This window comes from Carlito syrichta, unplaced genomic scaffold (genome assembly GCF_000164805.1).
Source record: "Carlito syrichta isolate Samal-C Ts95f unplaced genomic scaffold, Tarsius_syrichta-2.0.1 Scaffold311833, whole genome shotgun sequence".
Taxonomy (NCBI): Eukaryota; Metazoa; Chordata; class Mammalia; order Primates; family Tarsiidae; genus Carlito; species Carlito syrichta.
In genome coordinates this window covers 630502-646281 of record NW_007255929.1, presented here as the reverse complement: position 1 = coordinate 646281, position 15780 = coordinate 630502, and the positions used below count along the sequence as shown (strand labels likewise).

Here is a 15780-nt window from a genome sequence, read left to right as displayed (position 1 = left end):
GGCTGTGGTGGCCGGGAGTGGCCACTGCACTCCAGTCTGGGCGACAGAGTGAGACTCCAACTCAAAAAAATAATAATAATAATAATTTTTTCAGTTGTCTTATACATGTATTTTTATAGGTGATTTATTTAAGTTTGAATTCTAATAGGCCCACCTGTTGTGTTTTGGTTGATATATCACTTAATAATCTTTTAATCAATACAAGGTTTTTTTTAAAAATTGCATACTTAAAAAAAATACTTACAAAGTAGCCAGAACATTTTCTCAGTTTAAGTATTCATATATGTTTATGTGTGTGTTGTTTGTTTTCCTTGAAACAGAGTTTCACTATGTCATCCAGCCTGGAGTGCGGTGGCATGATCATGACTCTACAGCCTAAAACTCCTGGGCTCAAGTGATCCTCCCACCTCAACCTCTCAAGTAGCTGGGGCTACAGACACATACCACCACACCTAGCTAATTTTTCTCTCTTTCTTTTTTTTTTTTTTTGGGTAGAGATGAGGTCTCACTTTGTTGCTCAGGCTGGTTACGAACTCCTAGGCTCAGTGATCCTCCCACTTTGGCCTCCCAAGTAGCTGAGACTACAGGTGCACACCACCATAACTTGCTTATTTTTCTATGTTTTGTAGAGATGAGGTCTCACTTTGTTGCCCAGGCTGGTTTTGAACTCTGGGCTTAAGCGATCTACTCACCTTGTCCTCCCAAAGTGCTGGGATTACAGACATGAGCCACTGTGCCTGGCCTCTTCTATACAATTTTTAATTATACATGGTACAGATGTACTTTGCCTTTGCCACTATCACATTCTATTTTTAAAAAAACAACTGAAAAGATGATTGCTTGTGTAAACTTACATATGTAAGTCTGTATTTTGTGTAGTTTATTCTATTCACTGAATCAGCATGAAGTAGTATTATCTAATATAGACAGATTTAAAATAATTGTTGGTTCATTGTGATGTGACTAAGGGTGCAGGATTTGGTGGAGTATAGAAACCTCAACTTTTAATCTTTGTTATTATTTCTAAATGCAGTCCTTTGATCGCTACAGCATAATTTTCAAGAATGAGAAATAACATATAACATATGAAGCTACTTTCTTTTTTAATCTTTCTTCCAGATTGCTCTGAATGTTGCAGGAAAAGGCGATAGTTTGGCATCATGGGATGGTGTTTTAGACCTGCCAGAACAGAACACTATTCACAAAGATTGCCTACAGTTTATTGGTAAGTTTAATAAGTATTTCCAAGCAGTGAAAAATTTTGGAAGTAATTTTTTACATTGAGGAATCATTCTTTAGTAGAATTATCTTCTTGTAATTTGGGAATTTGTAAAGGGCTTGTAAATAGTTTTAAATTTTTCTCTTGAATTCTCACAACAAAATGTCTAATAATTTTAAGAAAGAAAACTTAATATTTACTGTTTCTTTTACCTTATATGTTCAGTTTTTTCGTGCATATTTACAGTTTTGTTGCAGTCTTAAACTTGGTTTCCGTATAATTAAAGATTTGTATAATTCTATCCAGTCCTCAAGTTAAAGGGGGCTGTTTTCTAAAAGTTTATCTATAAATCATAGTTTATGATCTGCAGAAAAACTGTTGTAAATTATGGGTGAATAGGTTTTCATTTATCCCACAAGATCTATTTTAATTCACAATAAGTTAAATTAATTTATTTTATATTTATTTATTATAATAAATTATAATTTATTTAATTTAGTTTATACTTATTTTTAAATTCATCTCTGGCCCATTGTGTCTTCTTGTTTCTCTTCCTATCATATTTTAGTTAAACTAGTGGTCAAATAGACATCTGTGTAATAACCACAACAGAAACATTATTGCTGGTGTGGACATAAGAAAGAGAACTGGGTGATGGAGAATGAATTATTTTCTCTGTCCTTGCTAAAGTTATAGTGGCAACCGATAATCTGTTGTTTAGAAAACACTTTTGCTTTCCAGGAATATGGGTTATGCCTATCTTTGCCTACTCTGCTACTTCAAATTTGTTATTCTTATGCTTAACATAAAATATAGAGGTCAAGTACTAAATGCTAACTTTAGTAAATACTGAATATATAAGTCTTCTGTTTCATGCAGAAACAGAAGATAAGAAAACACAAACTTTAGTGAAACTGTTACTTTTAATTTTTCTTTTCTTTAAACAACTATCTTAAGGTTAAAAACAATAATTTATAAGGAGCTTTGTCTATGTTTTTTTCTTGGTTTTTGATCGGTGGATCAATACTTGTTAAAATAAGTATAAGAGAAAATGTGCTTTCATGTAGTTTTACGTTGCCTTTGTCATACTCATCTAAATGTACTAACACAGTATTGTATATTTGTAAACAAGTGTAACATCCAATGACTGATCCTCTAACAAGCCCTTGGTAACTTTATTCTGATACTTATTTTCTAGACCAACTTTCAGTGCCAGAGGAGAAGGCAGCAGAGTTACTTTTGGATATTGAATCTGTAATTACCTTTTATTGTAAATCACGTAACATTAAATATAGCACATCCCTTAGCTGGATACATCTCCTCAAACCATTGGTGCATCTGCAACTGCCACGCAGCGATCTATACAACTGCTTTTATGCTATCATGAATAAGTACATTCCCAGGTAAAATATGATTTTTAAAAATTACTATAGCTTTTAAAAGTGAATAGAGGCCTAGTTTGTTTTGAACTAAAGTTGATAGATTTTTTGATGGTAAAGTAAAAGACTCAAAGAATTTTTAAGGTTGTTTTGAGTCATAATTGTTTGTGTTTTTTTGTGTGTGCATTTTGTTTTATGATAGGGTCTCACTTTGTTCCCAGGCTGGAATGCATAGCCTTGACCTTGGCTCAAGCAGTCCTTCTGCCTCAGCCTCCCAAGTAGCTGGGACTACAGGCACATGCCACCACACCTGGCTGATTTTTTTGTCTTGTGGTTTTTTTTTTTTATTGAGGGGGTGGATTGAGCCATAATTATTACTCAACTTTATTTTTGTGGTTGTAAACATTTTTAAAAGGATTTTTTAGTCAATAACTTATTATTCTAAAACAGTGGTTACCAGGGTTGTGGTGGGAGAAGGAAATGGGGTGGTGTGGGTCAAAGAATACAAAATAGCAAATATGTAGGATGAACAAGTTGAAAGATCTGTACAACATGAGGACTGTAGTTAATAATAGTGTATTATATTCAAGATTTTGCTAAATGAGTAGATTATAACTGCTTTTGCCAAAGGGAAGAAAATTAATAGCTATGTAAGATGATAGATATGTTATTAATAATATGTTCATATATATTAACGGTTTTACTATATATATGTTTATTATAACATATATATTTTAAATATACACAAGAAATTCATTTTTAAAAAGTAATTTTTGCTTCTAGAGTTTATATACATAGCATAACTCTTCAAGTTTATTTGGTGGTATTCCTATAAAATAAAAATAACCTTACAGTATCTAAGTGAAAAATGCTACCGAACAGCCCCCTTTAAGGTAGCCCCATATAAGGTGTTGGGGTTTAGCTTGGAATGTAGTCCTAGAAATACAAGTATTGAACAAGTAAGCTGAAGTGTGCTGACTTGGGCAGGTGGAGTACAGCATATGGGAATATATCATGGGGGCGATCTTTTGGACCATGGAGGTCAGGGATGACTTCCTTGGACACATGCTCAAGTTGGTGGTGGGGAGCATTTACAAGGCCAGAAGGAATTGTTGTAATTCCCAATATGAAGGATCAGATAGAATTTCAAAGCCAAAAGAAGCTTTAGGTGTAATCTAGGCCAAGGGTTGGCTGCACAACCCTGGAAGCACATTATAAACATCGAGGGCGCGCTTTAAAAATCCCAATGCCTGTTTGTATACCTGACTCATGAAAATCTCTTGGTGATAGGACTCAGTCATTAATTTGTTTAGAGCCTCCCTAGTAATTCCAGTACATAGCCAAGGTAGAGAACCACTATTCTGGACATTCAGAGTTGACTGTCATTTTTTACTTTCTTTGTGATACTTCTCTGTAAGTGTTTTGTATTCTTTCACATTTAAACAGTGACTACTATAAGGTAGGTATCTCTGATTTACAGTTATAGAAACCGAAGGAAGGAAAATGATTAAATTATTTTACAGGATTACACTTACGAAGTATAAATCAGGATTTGAACCTAAGTTTGGATGGATTACCGGTGCTTTACTAATGTAGTTCTTGATCCTGAGTCCTGGTTGAATGTTAGAATCAACTGAAGCACCTTTTCCCCCCCCTTTTTGAATGACACTTTTATTGAGATACTGTCATCCACATACCATAAAATCTGCCCTTTTAATATGCATAATTTACTGGTTTTTAATATGGTGACAGAGTTGTGTAGCCATAACCACAATCAAATTTAGAACATTTTCTTCACCCCCAAAGGAAACCCCATTTCTATTAGTAGTCAATTCTCTATATTCCCCCAGCACACCCAGCCCTAGGAAACCACTAATTTACTTTCTGTTTAACTATGAATCTGCCAAGCCTAGACATTTCATATAAATGGAATCATTCTGTATATTTTTTTTGTGTGTGACTGCCTTCTTTTGCTTAGCATAGTGCTTTCAAAGTTCATCCATATTGTAGCATATATCTGTATTTCTTTTTTTTGTGTGCCCAATAATTTATTGTATTCACATGCCACATTTTATTTACTCACTCATCCATGGCTGGACATTTGGGTTGTTTTCACTTTTTGGCTATTGTGAATATGCCGCTCTAATTCACGTATAAGTTATTGGGTGGCCATGTATTTTCATTTTTCTGGGATATGTGCCTAGGAGTAGAATTGGCTAAACTGTATCATAACTATGTTTAACGTCTCAGGGAATTGCCAGACTTTTCCACAGCAGCTGCACCATTTTACATTCTCACCAACAGTGAATGGAGATCCCGATTTTTCCACATCCTCATCAGCGTTTGTCTTTTGATTATAGCCATCCTAGAGGACGTGAAGTAGTATCCCATCATATTTTTTGACTTGCATTTCCCTGATAGCTAATGATGTAGAGCATCTTTTCATGTGTTTATTGGCAATTTGTTTATCTTCTTTGGAGAAATGTCTCTTCAGCCAAATAACTCTTAAAACATATTGATCCCCTGAGTTTCAAACATAAGTGGATTGGGTAGAGCCTAGTCACATGTATTTTTAAAAGCTCCCCCAGGTGATTCTGATGTACACCCGGATGGAGAACCTCTGTGCTACCTTGAAGCCACACTGCTTAGTGGAAGGCAAACACTTCCAAAGATACCGGAAGACAAGGCTAAGGTCGTGACAGAGCCAAGACTGAATTTCATATTTAGAAGTCATTCAGTTATACTAGGTCTGTCAATTGCCTACATTTTAGCACTTCTCATGGCCACTTCTTGCTGTAACAGAGCTAGCAATAGCAAGGGACATGATATCCCAGTGTTGTCTTTAGGGAACAGTGGTGCTGGTAATTAGGAGCAGAGGGAGGGGTTTTTACATTGAGCTGTGTAACATACTGTCTTATCAGGTTCCTCCAGTTATTGTTTTTAGGAGTTCCATATGTAACACAGCTCTCTAGTCCAGGCTGGCAAAGAACACTGAGCCCTGCAGAATCCTGCTAGAAGAACTCCATTTTAACATATCTTCTTATTACAGATTCAGATAGATGATGAGGAGAGTTCTACCAAGCATAGTGCTTTGGAATTGAGAATAACTTTGCAGTATTCAGCTATTAAATGAATACATGCTGTTGTCATGGTTGACTCCCTGAGATGTCTCACTTTTTCAGAAGATGAGACCATGAACTGGGCATTAAATTCATTTATGCCCCTACTCACACCTATCCTGGCTTGCATTTATCCAGTGGGGAAGCTGTTCAGACTAGGGAGGTGGTCAGTCAAGTCAGGGATATTGAAAGGTGTTAAAATATCTTGCCCACATGAATCCAGATCTGTCTGTGGACACCTGAATTGCCAACCTGAGACCTTTCCTCCAAAACTTCCCTACCATCTGCAGTATCAAAAACAATAAATTGAGAGTCATGGCAAATCCTGGTATTGACCTCATCTTAATTTGTAGAAATTATTTTTCATTATCCTCTTGGAATAGCATTTTCAAACATGATCAGTGTTTTAATGTTAAAACTGTGATATTCACTATTTAACCTTTTTTTATATGAAGCCCTTTACATTTTCTTCAGTTTCTTTTTTAGATATTGTACCCCTGGCAAAATACCACTTGTTGAAATATCAGTTATATATACGAAAGGGGGAAATATGGCATTATGACTTAGTGCCCAGTTTCTGTGTACAAGTCTTAGCTCCATTGCTTTTTAGCTGTGTGACCTATGGTGAGCTACTTGACCTTAATCTAGCCTTAGTTTTCTAATCTGTATAATGAGTATATTTTATAAGGTTGTTTATGAAAATAAAATGAAATAACTTTGTAAAATGCTGATTACAGTGTCTGGCATGTGGTGTTTTCTCAATAAATACTGACATTTATTATGATAACCTGTGCTTTCAGCTGTTATAAGTTTTTGCTGATTCATTAGACATGCCACCTTTGTGACTGGTAGAATGTATCTTAGTACAAAAGCTGAATGGAGTAAAGTTTATAATTAGTGACATAGGAATTAATGAAGCCTACCGGAAAAATGAAGATTGAGTTTAGTCAGCACCTTGTTCACAGTAACACCTTATTTTAACCAGTGGACTTGTGTGGAAGAAATTGTGTTTGTACTATGCCTTTTAGTTTTTAATTGTAGTGGTTAAAAAGTAACTATTTCCCTATATCCAGTAAGATCATACTACCAAAAATCTAGTGTCTTTTGAGAGATTCTTTGTCCATCAAGTAACTCAGTTTAGTTTTGTGGTGTTACAAACATGGACACACTAAAATGAATTTAAAATAAGCATAAATATAATAGTATCTAACAAATCCTTTCTGCTCAAAAGATTTTCTAAGAATGCTGCTTATGTGAAAGTTAGAAGATAAGGTTTCTGAGTGCAAGGTAAGAGACTGAACATGGGAAGGAGGAGGCAACTGTGCTTCCTGAGGTGTGAGCCTAGTGCATGGACCATGTCTGGACTGACTCCAAGGGGTTGTCTTCTTTGGGCTCAGGTGCTTGGGTATTTGGATGTGGGGATCAGGGCTGTAAGTGCCTACCGTGGCCCTAGTGTGACACAGAAGCCTTCTTAAAACTGAGCAGGCTGAGATGCTTCCTGAGATAACTTCCTGGAAACTGCAGGGAGTCCTTGGCCAGAATGCATCTGTAGGCCTTTTATAATTATTTCTGCTTTTGAAGTCTCTGGCAGCGAAATGTGATGCTTAAAAAAAGGCATTGAGATAAAAATGGTAGTGTGTATATTTGGTGCCGTTTACTCAATATTCACATTCAGCTTTCCCACTTTGTTCTCACAATAACATTTTCAAGTGGGACAGTTATCATCAAGGTGAGTACTTGGCACCTTCTGGAATTCTCTGAGCACCTGGTACTCAGGCTACTTGGACAACTTCTAAGGCCACTATTCTGAAATGTTCATCTGTGGTCATTTCAGATTTGTACCTTTGCTGAAGGACATTCCTAATTGAGTATAAAACTGTGGAGCTAACATGAAGCCTTCCTAGGAGTTTCCTTTTGTTTGACAGAGAAACAGGAAGCTGAACTTCTTCAGGACCCTTCAGATCTATCTTCTTTTGGGATCCCAGCCTTATCAAAATAACCTAAATGCTGTTTTCAGTGACCCCTGTAGTCCTCGCTCTTGAGTGCTGCCTAGGTTCCCATGGAGAGAATCTCCTTGGGTGGCTATAGACCTGCTGTTTCTACAAACTTCTGTCAAGTCAGGGATATTGAAAGGTGTTAGCAAAAGAACTCTGCCTGGTACTATGCTGTGAATGCTGTGGTGTTCGGATGTTCTGGGGGTAAGGATAGGTGGTGAATGTTGTGGGAGGATTGGTTACTGATGTGATCATTCCTGATCTATTAATGAACAAAACTTTGCTTCTCTTGTCTTCTAGGGATTGTTCCCTGAAGGGGAGACCGTTTCATCTCTTCCGATTGCTCATTCAATACCATGAGCCTGAGCTTTGCTCTTTTCTTGATACAAAGAAAATTACTCCAGACTCCTATGCACTCAACTGGGTAATAAAGTGAAAGTAGGAACATTTAATGAAAAATAGATTTATATAAAATTATCGTTAGGTGGGATTTTTTCCCCAAGAAAGAGAAAGAAAAGTACTAATTATAGACTATTACTGCTTAAACCAAAGGAGTAAAATTATTGCCATTTCAAAATAACTTTTTTTGCTCTTCACTTATATTAGTTGATTCACATTATTTGATATGAAGTTTAGTTTTTTGTTGTTTTGCATATAGTATATGTAAAACATGTAAATATATGCATGTAATTTAAATATCTGCATGTAAATGCATATATCAGTTCAGTTTAGAACTGCATTTAAATTGTTGATGTGTATAAGAATTGATATACAATCATGAAGAAAATGACTTGCAGTTATTAAATGGTTACTGTAAAAGTGCTCTGTCATTCTATATTTGTATTTTCAATGGGAAGTCTTATTTTAGGTTAGTGCTTCTCAAACCTTTTGGTCTCAGCAGTCCTTACACTCTTACAATTTATTGATAATCCATTGTTTATATGAATTATGTTAAATAGGAATTAAAACTAAGGAATGTTAAATATTTATTAACTTATTTAAAAGTAATTGTGCATCCACTGCATGTTAACATAAATAGCCTATTTTTTTTGAGTTGGAGTCTCACTCCGTTGCCCAGGCTGGAGTGCAGTGGCACGCTCAAGGCCACCCCAGCATCAACCTGCTGGGCTCTGGTGATCCTTCTGCCTCATCCTTCCAAGTAGCTAGAACTACAGGCTCGTGTTACTATGCCTGGCTAATTTTTTTTTTTTATTGTAGAGATGAGGTCTTGCCAAGTTGCCCAGGCTGGTCTTGAACCCATGGGCTCAGGCAATCCACTCTCCTTGGCCTCCTAAAGTGCTGGGATTACAGACTGAGCCACCGAGTCTGGCCTAGCCTGTTTTTAAAATTTTGAAAAACTATATTTTTCGAAAAAATTAATGAGAATAATGGCATTGTTTTATATTTTTACAAATCTTATTAACTTTTGGTTGCATCAATGACAGGTGGTTATATCTGCTTCTTTATTCATCTTGTAATGCTATCACAGGTCATGTATCAAAGTGAAAATGCTATTGTTCATTTATGATGGAATGAATATGAAAAAGGCAAATAAAGTCTAATTATTATGACAGTAGTCTTGACCTCACAGACTTTCCTGTAAAGCATCTTGGGGACTTCTAGGGGTCCTCAGATCACACTTTGAGAACTGCTCTTCTAGGTTAACTTGAAGATCTTTCTAAAACAGCAATTGGATGTTAGAAAACTATATACTCCAAAATTAAGCATAATTGTTTTTTGTCTTACCTAACTTTTCTTTAGGAAGAATCCCATTTCTGCCAGTTATTTACTGTGTGATCTTAAGACACTTAACCTCTGAATTTCAATTTCCTCATCTGTAACATGAAAATAATAATAGTACTTTACCTACCTCAGAAGATGATGGGATGAGTTAGCAAACCGGAAATGGAAATTAGGGAATTCTAAATGGTTTCACTTCTGGGCTCATTAAATCTCAAACTGTAGTATCCTATTTAGTTCTCTGTTGGCCACGATCTTGTAACTTTGAGGTAAATAATAAAATACGTATACAGTTGTAACTTCTGTGAGATTCATATGTTGCCATTAAATTGACCTATTTATGTCAAAATAATTAAACTATTGCTCTTAAGCATTTAATGATTAATAGAGTTCTCTCTGCCTAGGAAATACCACTTATATTGCCAGAACTCTGAATTAGTACTCAGTGTTGGTAGCAGGTGGTTTAAACTGGGTTCTAAAACAACTGGCTTCTCTTCCACTGGTATGCCACATAGTTTATTCTTGCTACTAGTATGTCCATGAAATAGAGGTTTTTTTTTTTTAAATCATGAGCTGAAACAATTAAAAACCGATTCTAAAACCTTGAGAACCCATAACCATGAGCAGTGCAATGGTTGCTTTAGTTTAACTGAGTTTCAACATGGCTGGCTGTTACTGTTTGTATTTACCTCTTGTCTGTATTTTTAATAGTAATTTTTCAAACAACAACAGAAACATTAGTAGCATTGTGAGTTTTAAAAGCCTTGTAGTAAAGTGTTTGGCAAATATACGGGTTGTGGAGTCTCGGGCCATGTTTCTATTCCTTGTACCACCACTCGTTAGCTCTCTAAGCTTGAGAAAGTAATTTAATCCAAGTCTATTTCCTCACCTATAAAATAGAGAGAAAACTGTCTACTTGCACTCCCATTTTGAGAATTAAAAGATAATTAGTAAATGACATGTGGCCATAGTTTAGTACGTGGCACAAAGTATACACTAAAGATATATGTTCCCATTAGCTCTCTTTAGCCATTAAAAATGTTTAAGTTTAGATCTTTAGATGGAATTGTTTCTGTCTAATGAAAATTAAATGATCAAAAAATATCACTAAATTCATGTAGTTTAAAACACAATTGGGCTATAGAGAAACTTACAAATTAACAGCTTTTTAATTTAACGTACAAAACCATAGGGCTCCTGAAATGTATTAGAGGATATGAATGTTGTTTCATCACTTTCAAACAGTACACAAGTAAGCTTTGAGAGCAATTTACATTTATATTATCAGTAAAATTTTATTAGGTGCTCTTAAATTACCATATTTCATCCTCACAGTTACCTTGTAATAGTAATTTTTCAAACAACAAAAAACATTAGTTTTTTGTTACCTTTCAAGTTACCTTTCACACTTACCTTTCAAGTTAAATATGGTGCTGTTATTAGTAATAATTATGCTAATTATACTTATAGAGCTCTGTTGATAATTATGCTAGTTATGCTATAGCAGAGATATGTGCTAGTTACTTTAGGTTTTCTAGGTTAATAATCTCTCTTTTCACAATAGTAGTAGAAGATGGGTAGTAGTATTCCTTTTTTTTTTTTTTAACATAAGTGAAAAGGGAAGCTATAAAGAGGTTAAGCGACGTCTGTAAGTCACACAGTTAGTAAATAGCTTCATTGTGCCTTGAATCCTCATGTTTTGCCTTTGGATTTCATACACTAAAATTAAGGTATATATTAAATATCAGATGCAGATAATTTTATGTAATGTAACTTATTCATTTGCTTTAATATTTTGAAGAGAACAAGTCAGCTCCAATGGTTTTTGTCTCTCATTTCCTGATTACAGCTTGGAAGCCTTTTTGCATGTTACTGTTCCATCGAAGTCACTCAGGCAATATGGGATGGATATCTACAACAAGCAGATCCGTTTTTTATTTATTTCTTAATGTTAATTATCCTTGTTAATGCAAAGTAAGTATCAAGTTGGTTAGACTTTTCCCCTCTCTTTTCTCAGGGTGCTCTATTAATCTTTAACTCGAATTCATTTGATTCCCTTTTACAGAGAAGTTATTTTAACACAAGAGTCAGACAGTAAAGAAGAAGTTATCCGTAAGTATCATTTAATGCAGACAAAACATTTCAGGTCACTTTATCAGTCTGAAACTCAGTTTCCTCATCAATAAATTTGGGAGATTAGTCTTGAAGAGCTCTGAGGTTCCATTCAGCTCTCAAATTCTATAAACACTCTCTAGACCTTAAAGACCATTTTCCCAGATTTTGCCATCCTCTTTCATATTTTTTCACTCTTTCACTCCTTTTCATATACTGTTTGGTTTCGGCATTCCAGTAAAATGCCTCCTCTCTCCCTTCCTGCCCTACCTTCATTTGCCTTTTAACCTCAGCTTTTATGGTGTCTCAGTTGTGACTCTCTGGTTTTCCTTTTGGGTTCTCCCCACTCTAGCCCTCACACAGAGATAGTTACTTCCTCTCTCTTTTGCCTGGCAGGCACTTTGTACTATCTGTATAATAATGTTTCTCTTACTTTATTATAAAGATTTATTTTTATTTTCTCACACAAGACAAAGTTCCTTAAGTCAGGAATTATTTCTTAGAATTTATAATGTTCAGGGGCCCTGGCACTTCATATATGTTTGTTGAATAAGTAAATCAGAGAATTCTAATGAATTTTATTTGATAGCCTGGCACCATCCTTCACTAACAGGAGAATTGCATTCCCAGTTTCAGCTAGTTTGGGGAAATCTACTTCTTCACAAGCCGCTGTAAAAGCATCACTGTCGATATTCCATTTATATAGTATTTCTTATGTTGACTGTTCTTTTTAAGTGCTTTGATTACATAAATGTAAGTTATGTGTATTTCACAGTGTATTAAATATTACTATATCTATAATCATTTTTCAGAGTTCTTGGAAAACACTCCATCCAGTTTGAATCTGGAAGATATAGAAGACCTTTTCTCTCTGGCTCAGTATTACTGCAGTAAAACACCAGCTTCTTTTAGGAAGGTATACAATAAGAAATGACAAACTGTTCTGTGTTTCACATTTTGTACATTGTTTTATTATTTTTGTATCCACTTTAGCTAAAACACTTTAGCTTGTCATTTTTGGGTTTTTTTTTAATGTGTTGCAGTTTTGTGTGATTTTTCACAGTAAGTACTCTCTCTTAAAAAAGGTGGTAGGAACCATCTTACCTCTATTCTGAAGATTGTTATTTCTGATCATGAGAAAATTGGCTGCAAGTTATTTCCAAATTATTGCTTTCTTGACTTTAAAAATTGTATGATAGTAATCCAATGGAGGATGTATAGGTATGCCTCCTTTATCTGGAGTTCAGCCTTGTACAGCCTTAGTGATGAAGAACTGTCTTGTAAACAAAGGATTACTTAGCACCATTAAGACTTCTAGAGCCTTAGACCAGACAGGTGCTTTCAAAAAGGACACTAGACTAGAAGTATGAGTGGTGCGAACTCTTGGAAAATAAAACTCCGACTGGGTGCAGTGGCTCACACCTGTTATTCCAGTACTTTGGGAGGCCAAGGCAGGCAGATTACTTGAGCCCAGAAGTTCGAGACCAGCCAAGGCAATATAGCGAAATCTCATCTCTGCAAAAAAAAAAAAAAAAATTAGCCTGGCATGGTGGCATGACTTGCTGTCTCAGCTCCTAAGGAGGCTGAGGAGATCTCTTGAGCCTGGGAAGTCAAGGCGGTGGTAAGCCATGATCGAGCCACTGCACTCCAGTCTGGGCGACCAAGTAAGACCCTGACTCAAAAAAAAAAAAAAAAAAATTATGTGACTCAGGCATATGATGCAATAACTTAGTAAGAATGTTTTTAAAAAGAAAGTTTGATTGTTGGTTTTCCTTCATAACGTTTAATTCTCTTCAAATAGGATAATCACCATCTCTTCGGAAGTACTTTGTTGGGAATTAAGGATGATGATGCAGATCTGAGTCAGGCTCTTTGTCTGGCCATCTCAGTGTCAGAGATCCTTCAAGCAAACCAGCTGCAAGAGGTAAGGAAAGGAATCCCAGTTTATCAGGAGACTGTTCCTTTTGAGTGCAGGGAACCAGCATTTCCTCCCTGTTCACTGATTCCCACAAAATCAGTGTGCTACAGCATTGTGGTTGTTGTGCCTTTTTGAATGAGTAATGTGTTAAATCTTCTGGCCAGATAGTCATTTTAAAACTTGCCAGCTTTTGTGTTATTTTAATTGTCAGCAATTAATTACTTTTGTCATTATTGACACCAGTTTTTTAAATTGCCGTATCTTTTTCATATTTCAGCAAAGCAACTGAAAATGGCATTTTATAAAGTACTTAAAAGGATGAGTTTAGCATTGAACAATTAAATTCTGGTAGTTTACATCTAATTGAATTACATGGCATAAAGCCATAAAGTATATAGCAAAGGAGAATTGTGAAAATATACCTTAATTTTATTTGTGAACATCTGATGAGCCAGTTTGACCAATGACATTTTTCAATCTGTGCTCTTTATTACTAGTAGTGTAGCAGTAAACTATGTATTTGGAAGGTGGAGTGTGTTTCCAAAGTTGAGGACGGGAGAGGAAGATAAATGGGAAAATGGGCCTTTTGGAATAGTTCTTTCTCAGTTAGACTTCTTACTGTATCTGTACTGGTTATTTAGAAATTTCAAAGTACAAGCATCTCAGTTTTTTCTTATTCAAACTAATATTAGAAAACAAAACATTTAATCCAGTTTAAAGAGATCCATGTGAACTTTTTCAGTTCAACCTGGCATTGCAGAGCCTTCCCCTTTATCCCTCAGCACAAGAAAGACATTTAGTTCTCATGAATTGAACTGTTGACAAATTTGTGAATTTATTTGCAAAAATAGGAACAATGTATCTAGAGTTGTATTTATAAATTGTATTTATGTTGTTTACATGCTACCCATTTAAAAATTATTGAATTCCAATACAATTAGTTTTATAAAACTGACATTCTTCTGCTGTAAAGTTTAAGAGTTTTGAGTCAAGAATAATATATAAAAATATAACTATTTAAGATGCATAGAAGTATTTAAGATCTTGAGGTTATTTTCTTGTGCCTATACTAATTGGGTTCTCCTAATTCTATGTGGGATCCATGTTTTTTACCAACTTGTTTCCCTCCTTTGGTTAACTGTCAGTATTACACTGTACAATGTGATCCTCATGACAAATGCTGGTATCTCAAATGTTTCCCTATTAGGAAGGAGTCCGGTTCTTTGTGGTGGATTGCCGACCTGCAGAACAGTATAATGCTGGGCATTTGTCAACTGCTTTCCACTTGGATTCAGATCTGGTTAGTATAACTGCTGATTAGTTTTTTTCATAAAAAGTAAGAGAGGAAGTAATTGATTTTCTTTAGCTCATAAATAAATATACGTGTCCCGTACTGGGGAAATGTTTCTTTCTGCTTAAGAGGGAGCCTCTGCCCTTTTGAGAAAGTGTTGTTCAGGTTTCCTTTTCAACCAGGACACCCTTTTGGCATCATAAAATGGAGATGAGAACACTATTCACATGTCTTACTATTACTTACCATTGTTATGTCAGTGAATTCTGAACTAACTTCGAGTGCCTGATAGAGCACTTAGCGTAGTTCCTTGCACCTAGTAAGTACTGTATGAATATCAGCTCTGATTACAATTGGGTAAAACTTTTTTTTTTTTGAGTTGGAGTCTCACTCTATCACCCAGACTGGAGTGCAGTGTCCCGTTCCCAGCCACTGCAACCTTGACCTGCTGAGTTCCAGCGATCCTTTCGCCTCAGCCTTCCAAGTAGCTGGAACTACAGGTGTGCGCTACCACGCCCAGCTAATTTTTTGATTTATTGTAGAGATGAGGTCTCGCCAGGTTGCCTGGGTGGGTCTTGAACCCGCAGGTTCAGGCAATCCACTGGCCTCGGCCTCCCAAAGTGCTGGGATTACAGGCTAAGCCACTGAGCCTGGCCTATAATTGGGTAAAATTTCTATAAGCTTTCACTATAAGCCATTTTTTATCATGAGTATTTATGCATATACTAAACTAATATTTAATAAGAGTACTCTCTCACATATAAGTGTTCACTTGTTAAAACTACTATCCTGGGGTCATTTCAGTTGAAGGAGTGGGTAAAGTCAATATTTAAATATCAGAACTATGTAGAGCCATTGGCAGAACTGAAACTGACATCATTTAAGCCATTCTGGGGTCATTAGAGGCTCAGAAATGGGGAAAACAGGACTGATATAAGAAATCCCTTTTGCTGAGTATGTAGTCTACATTTCTCCTTCCCAATTTAGCTGAATAAGTTTATGCTAAGG

General features: G+C 35.7%; 1 protein-coding gene across 2 annotated transcripts in view; it reads left to right on the top strand.

Annotated features, from left to right (window-relative positions):
• TBC1D23 (TBC1 domain family member 23) overlaps nucleotides 1-15780 on the top strand; it is a 69170-nt gene that overhangs the window by 23446 nt on the left and 29944 nt on the right. For both annotated transcript variants that reach the window (XM_021718107.1, XM_008069155.2), the window contains exons 3-10: nucleotides 1120-1225; nucleotides 2418-2622; nucleotides 8012-8135; nucleotides 11301-11425; nucleotides 11517-11563; nucleotides 12376-12479; nucleotides 13365-13487; nucleotides 14689-14781. In XM_021718107.1, coding sequence (XP_021573782.1) covers nucleotides 1120-1225; nucleotides 2418-2622; nucleotides 8012-8135; nucleotides 11301-11425; nucleotides 11517-11563; nucleotides 12376-12479; nucleotides 13365-13487; nucleotides 14689-14781 — 927 coding nt within the window. The remainder of the gene's footprint in view (nucleotides 1-1119; nucleotides 1226-2417; nucleotides 2623-8011; nucleotides 8136-11300; nucleotides 11426-11516; nucleotides 11564-12375; nucleotides 12480-13364; nucleotides 13488-14688; nucleotides 14782-15780) is intronic.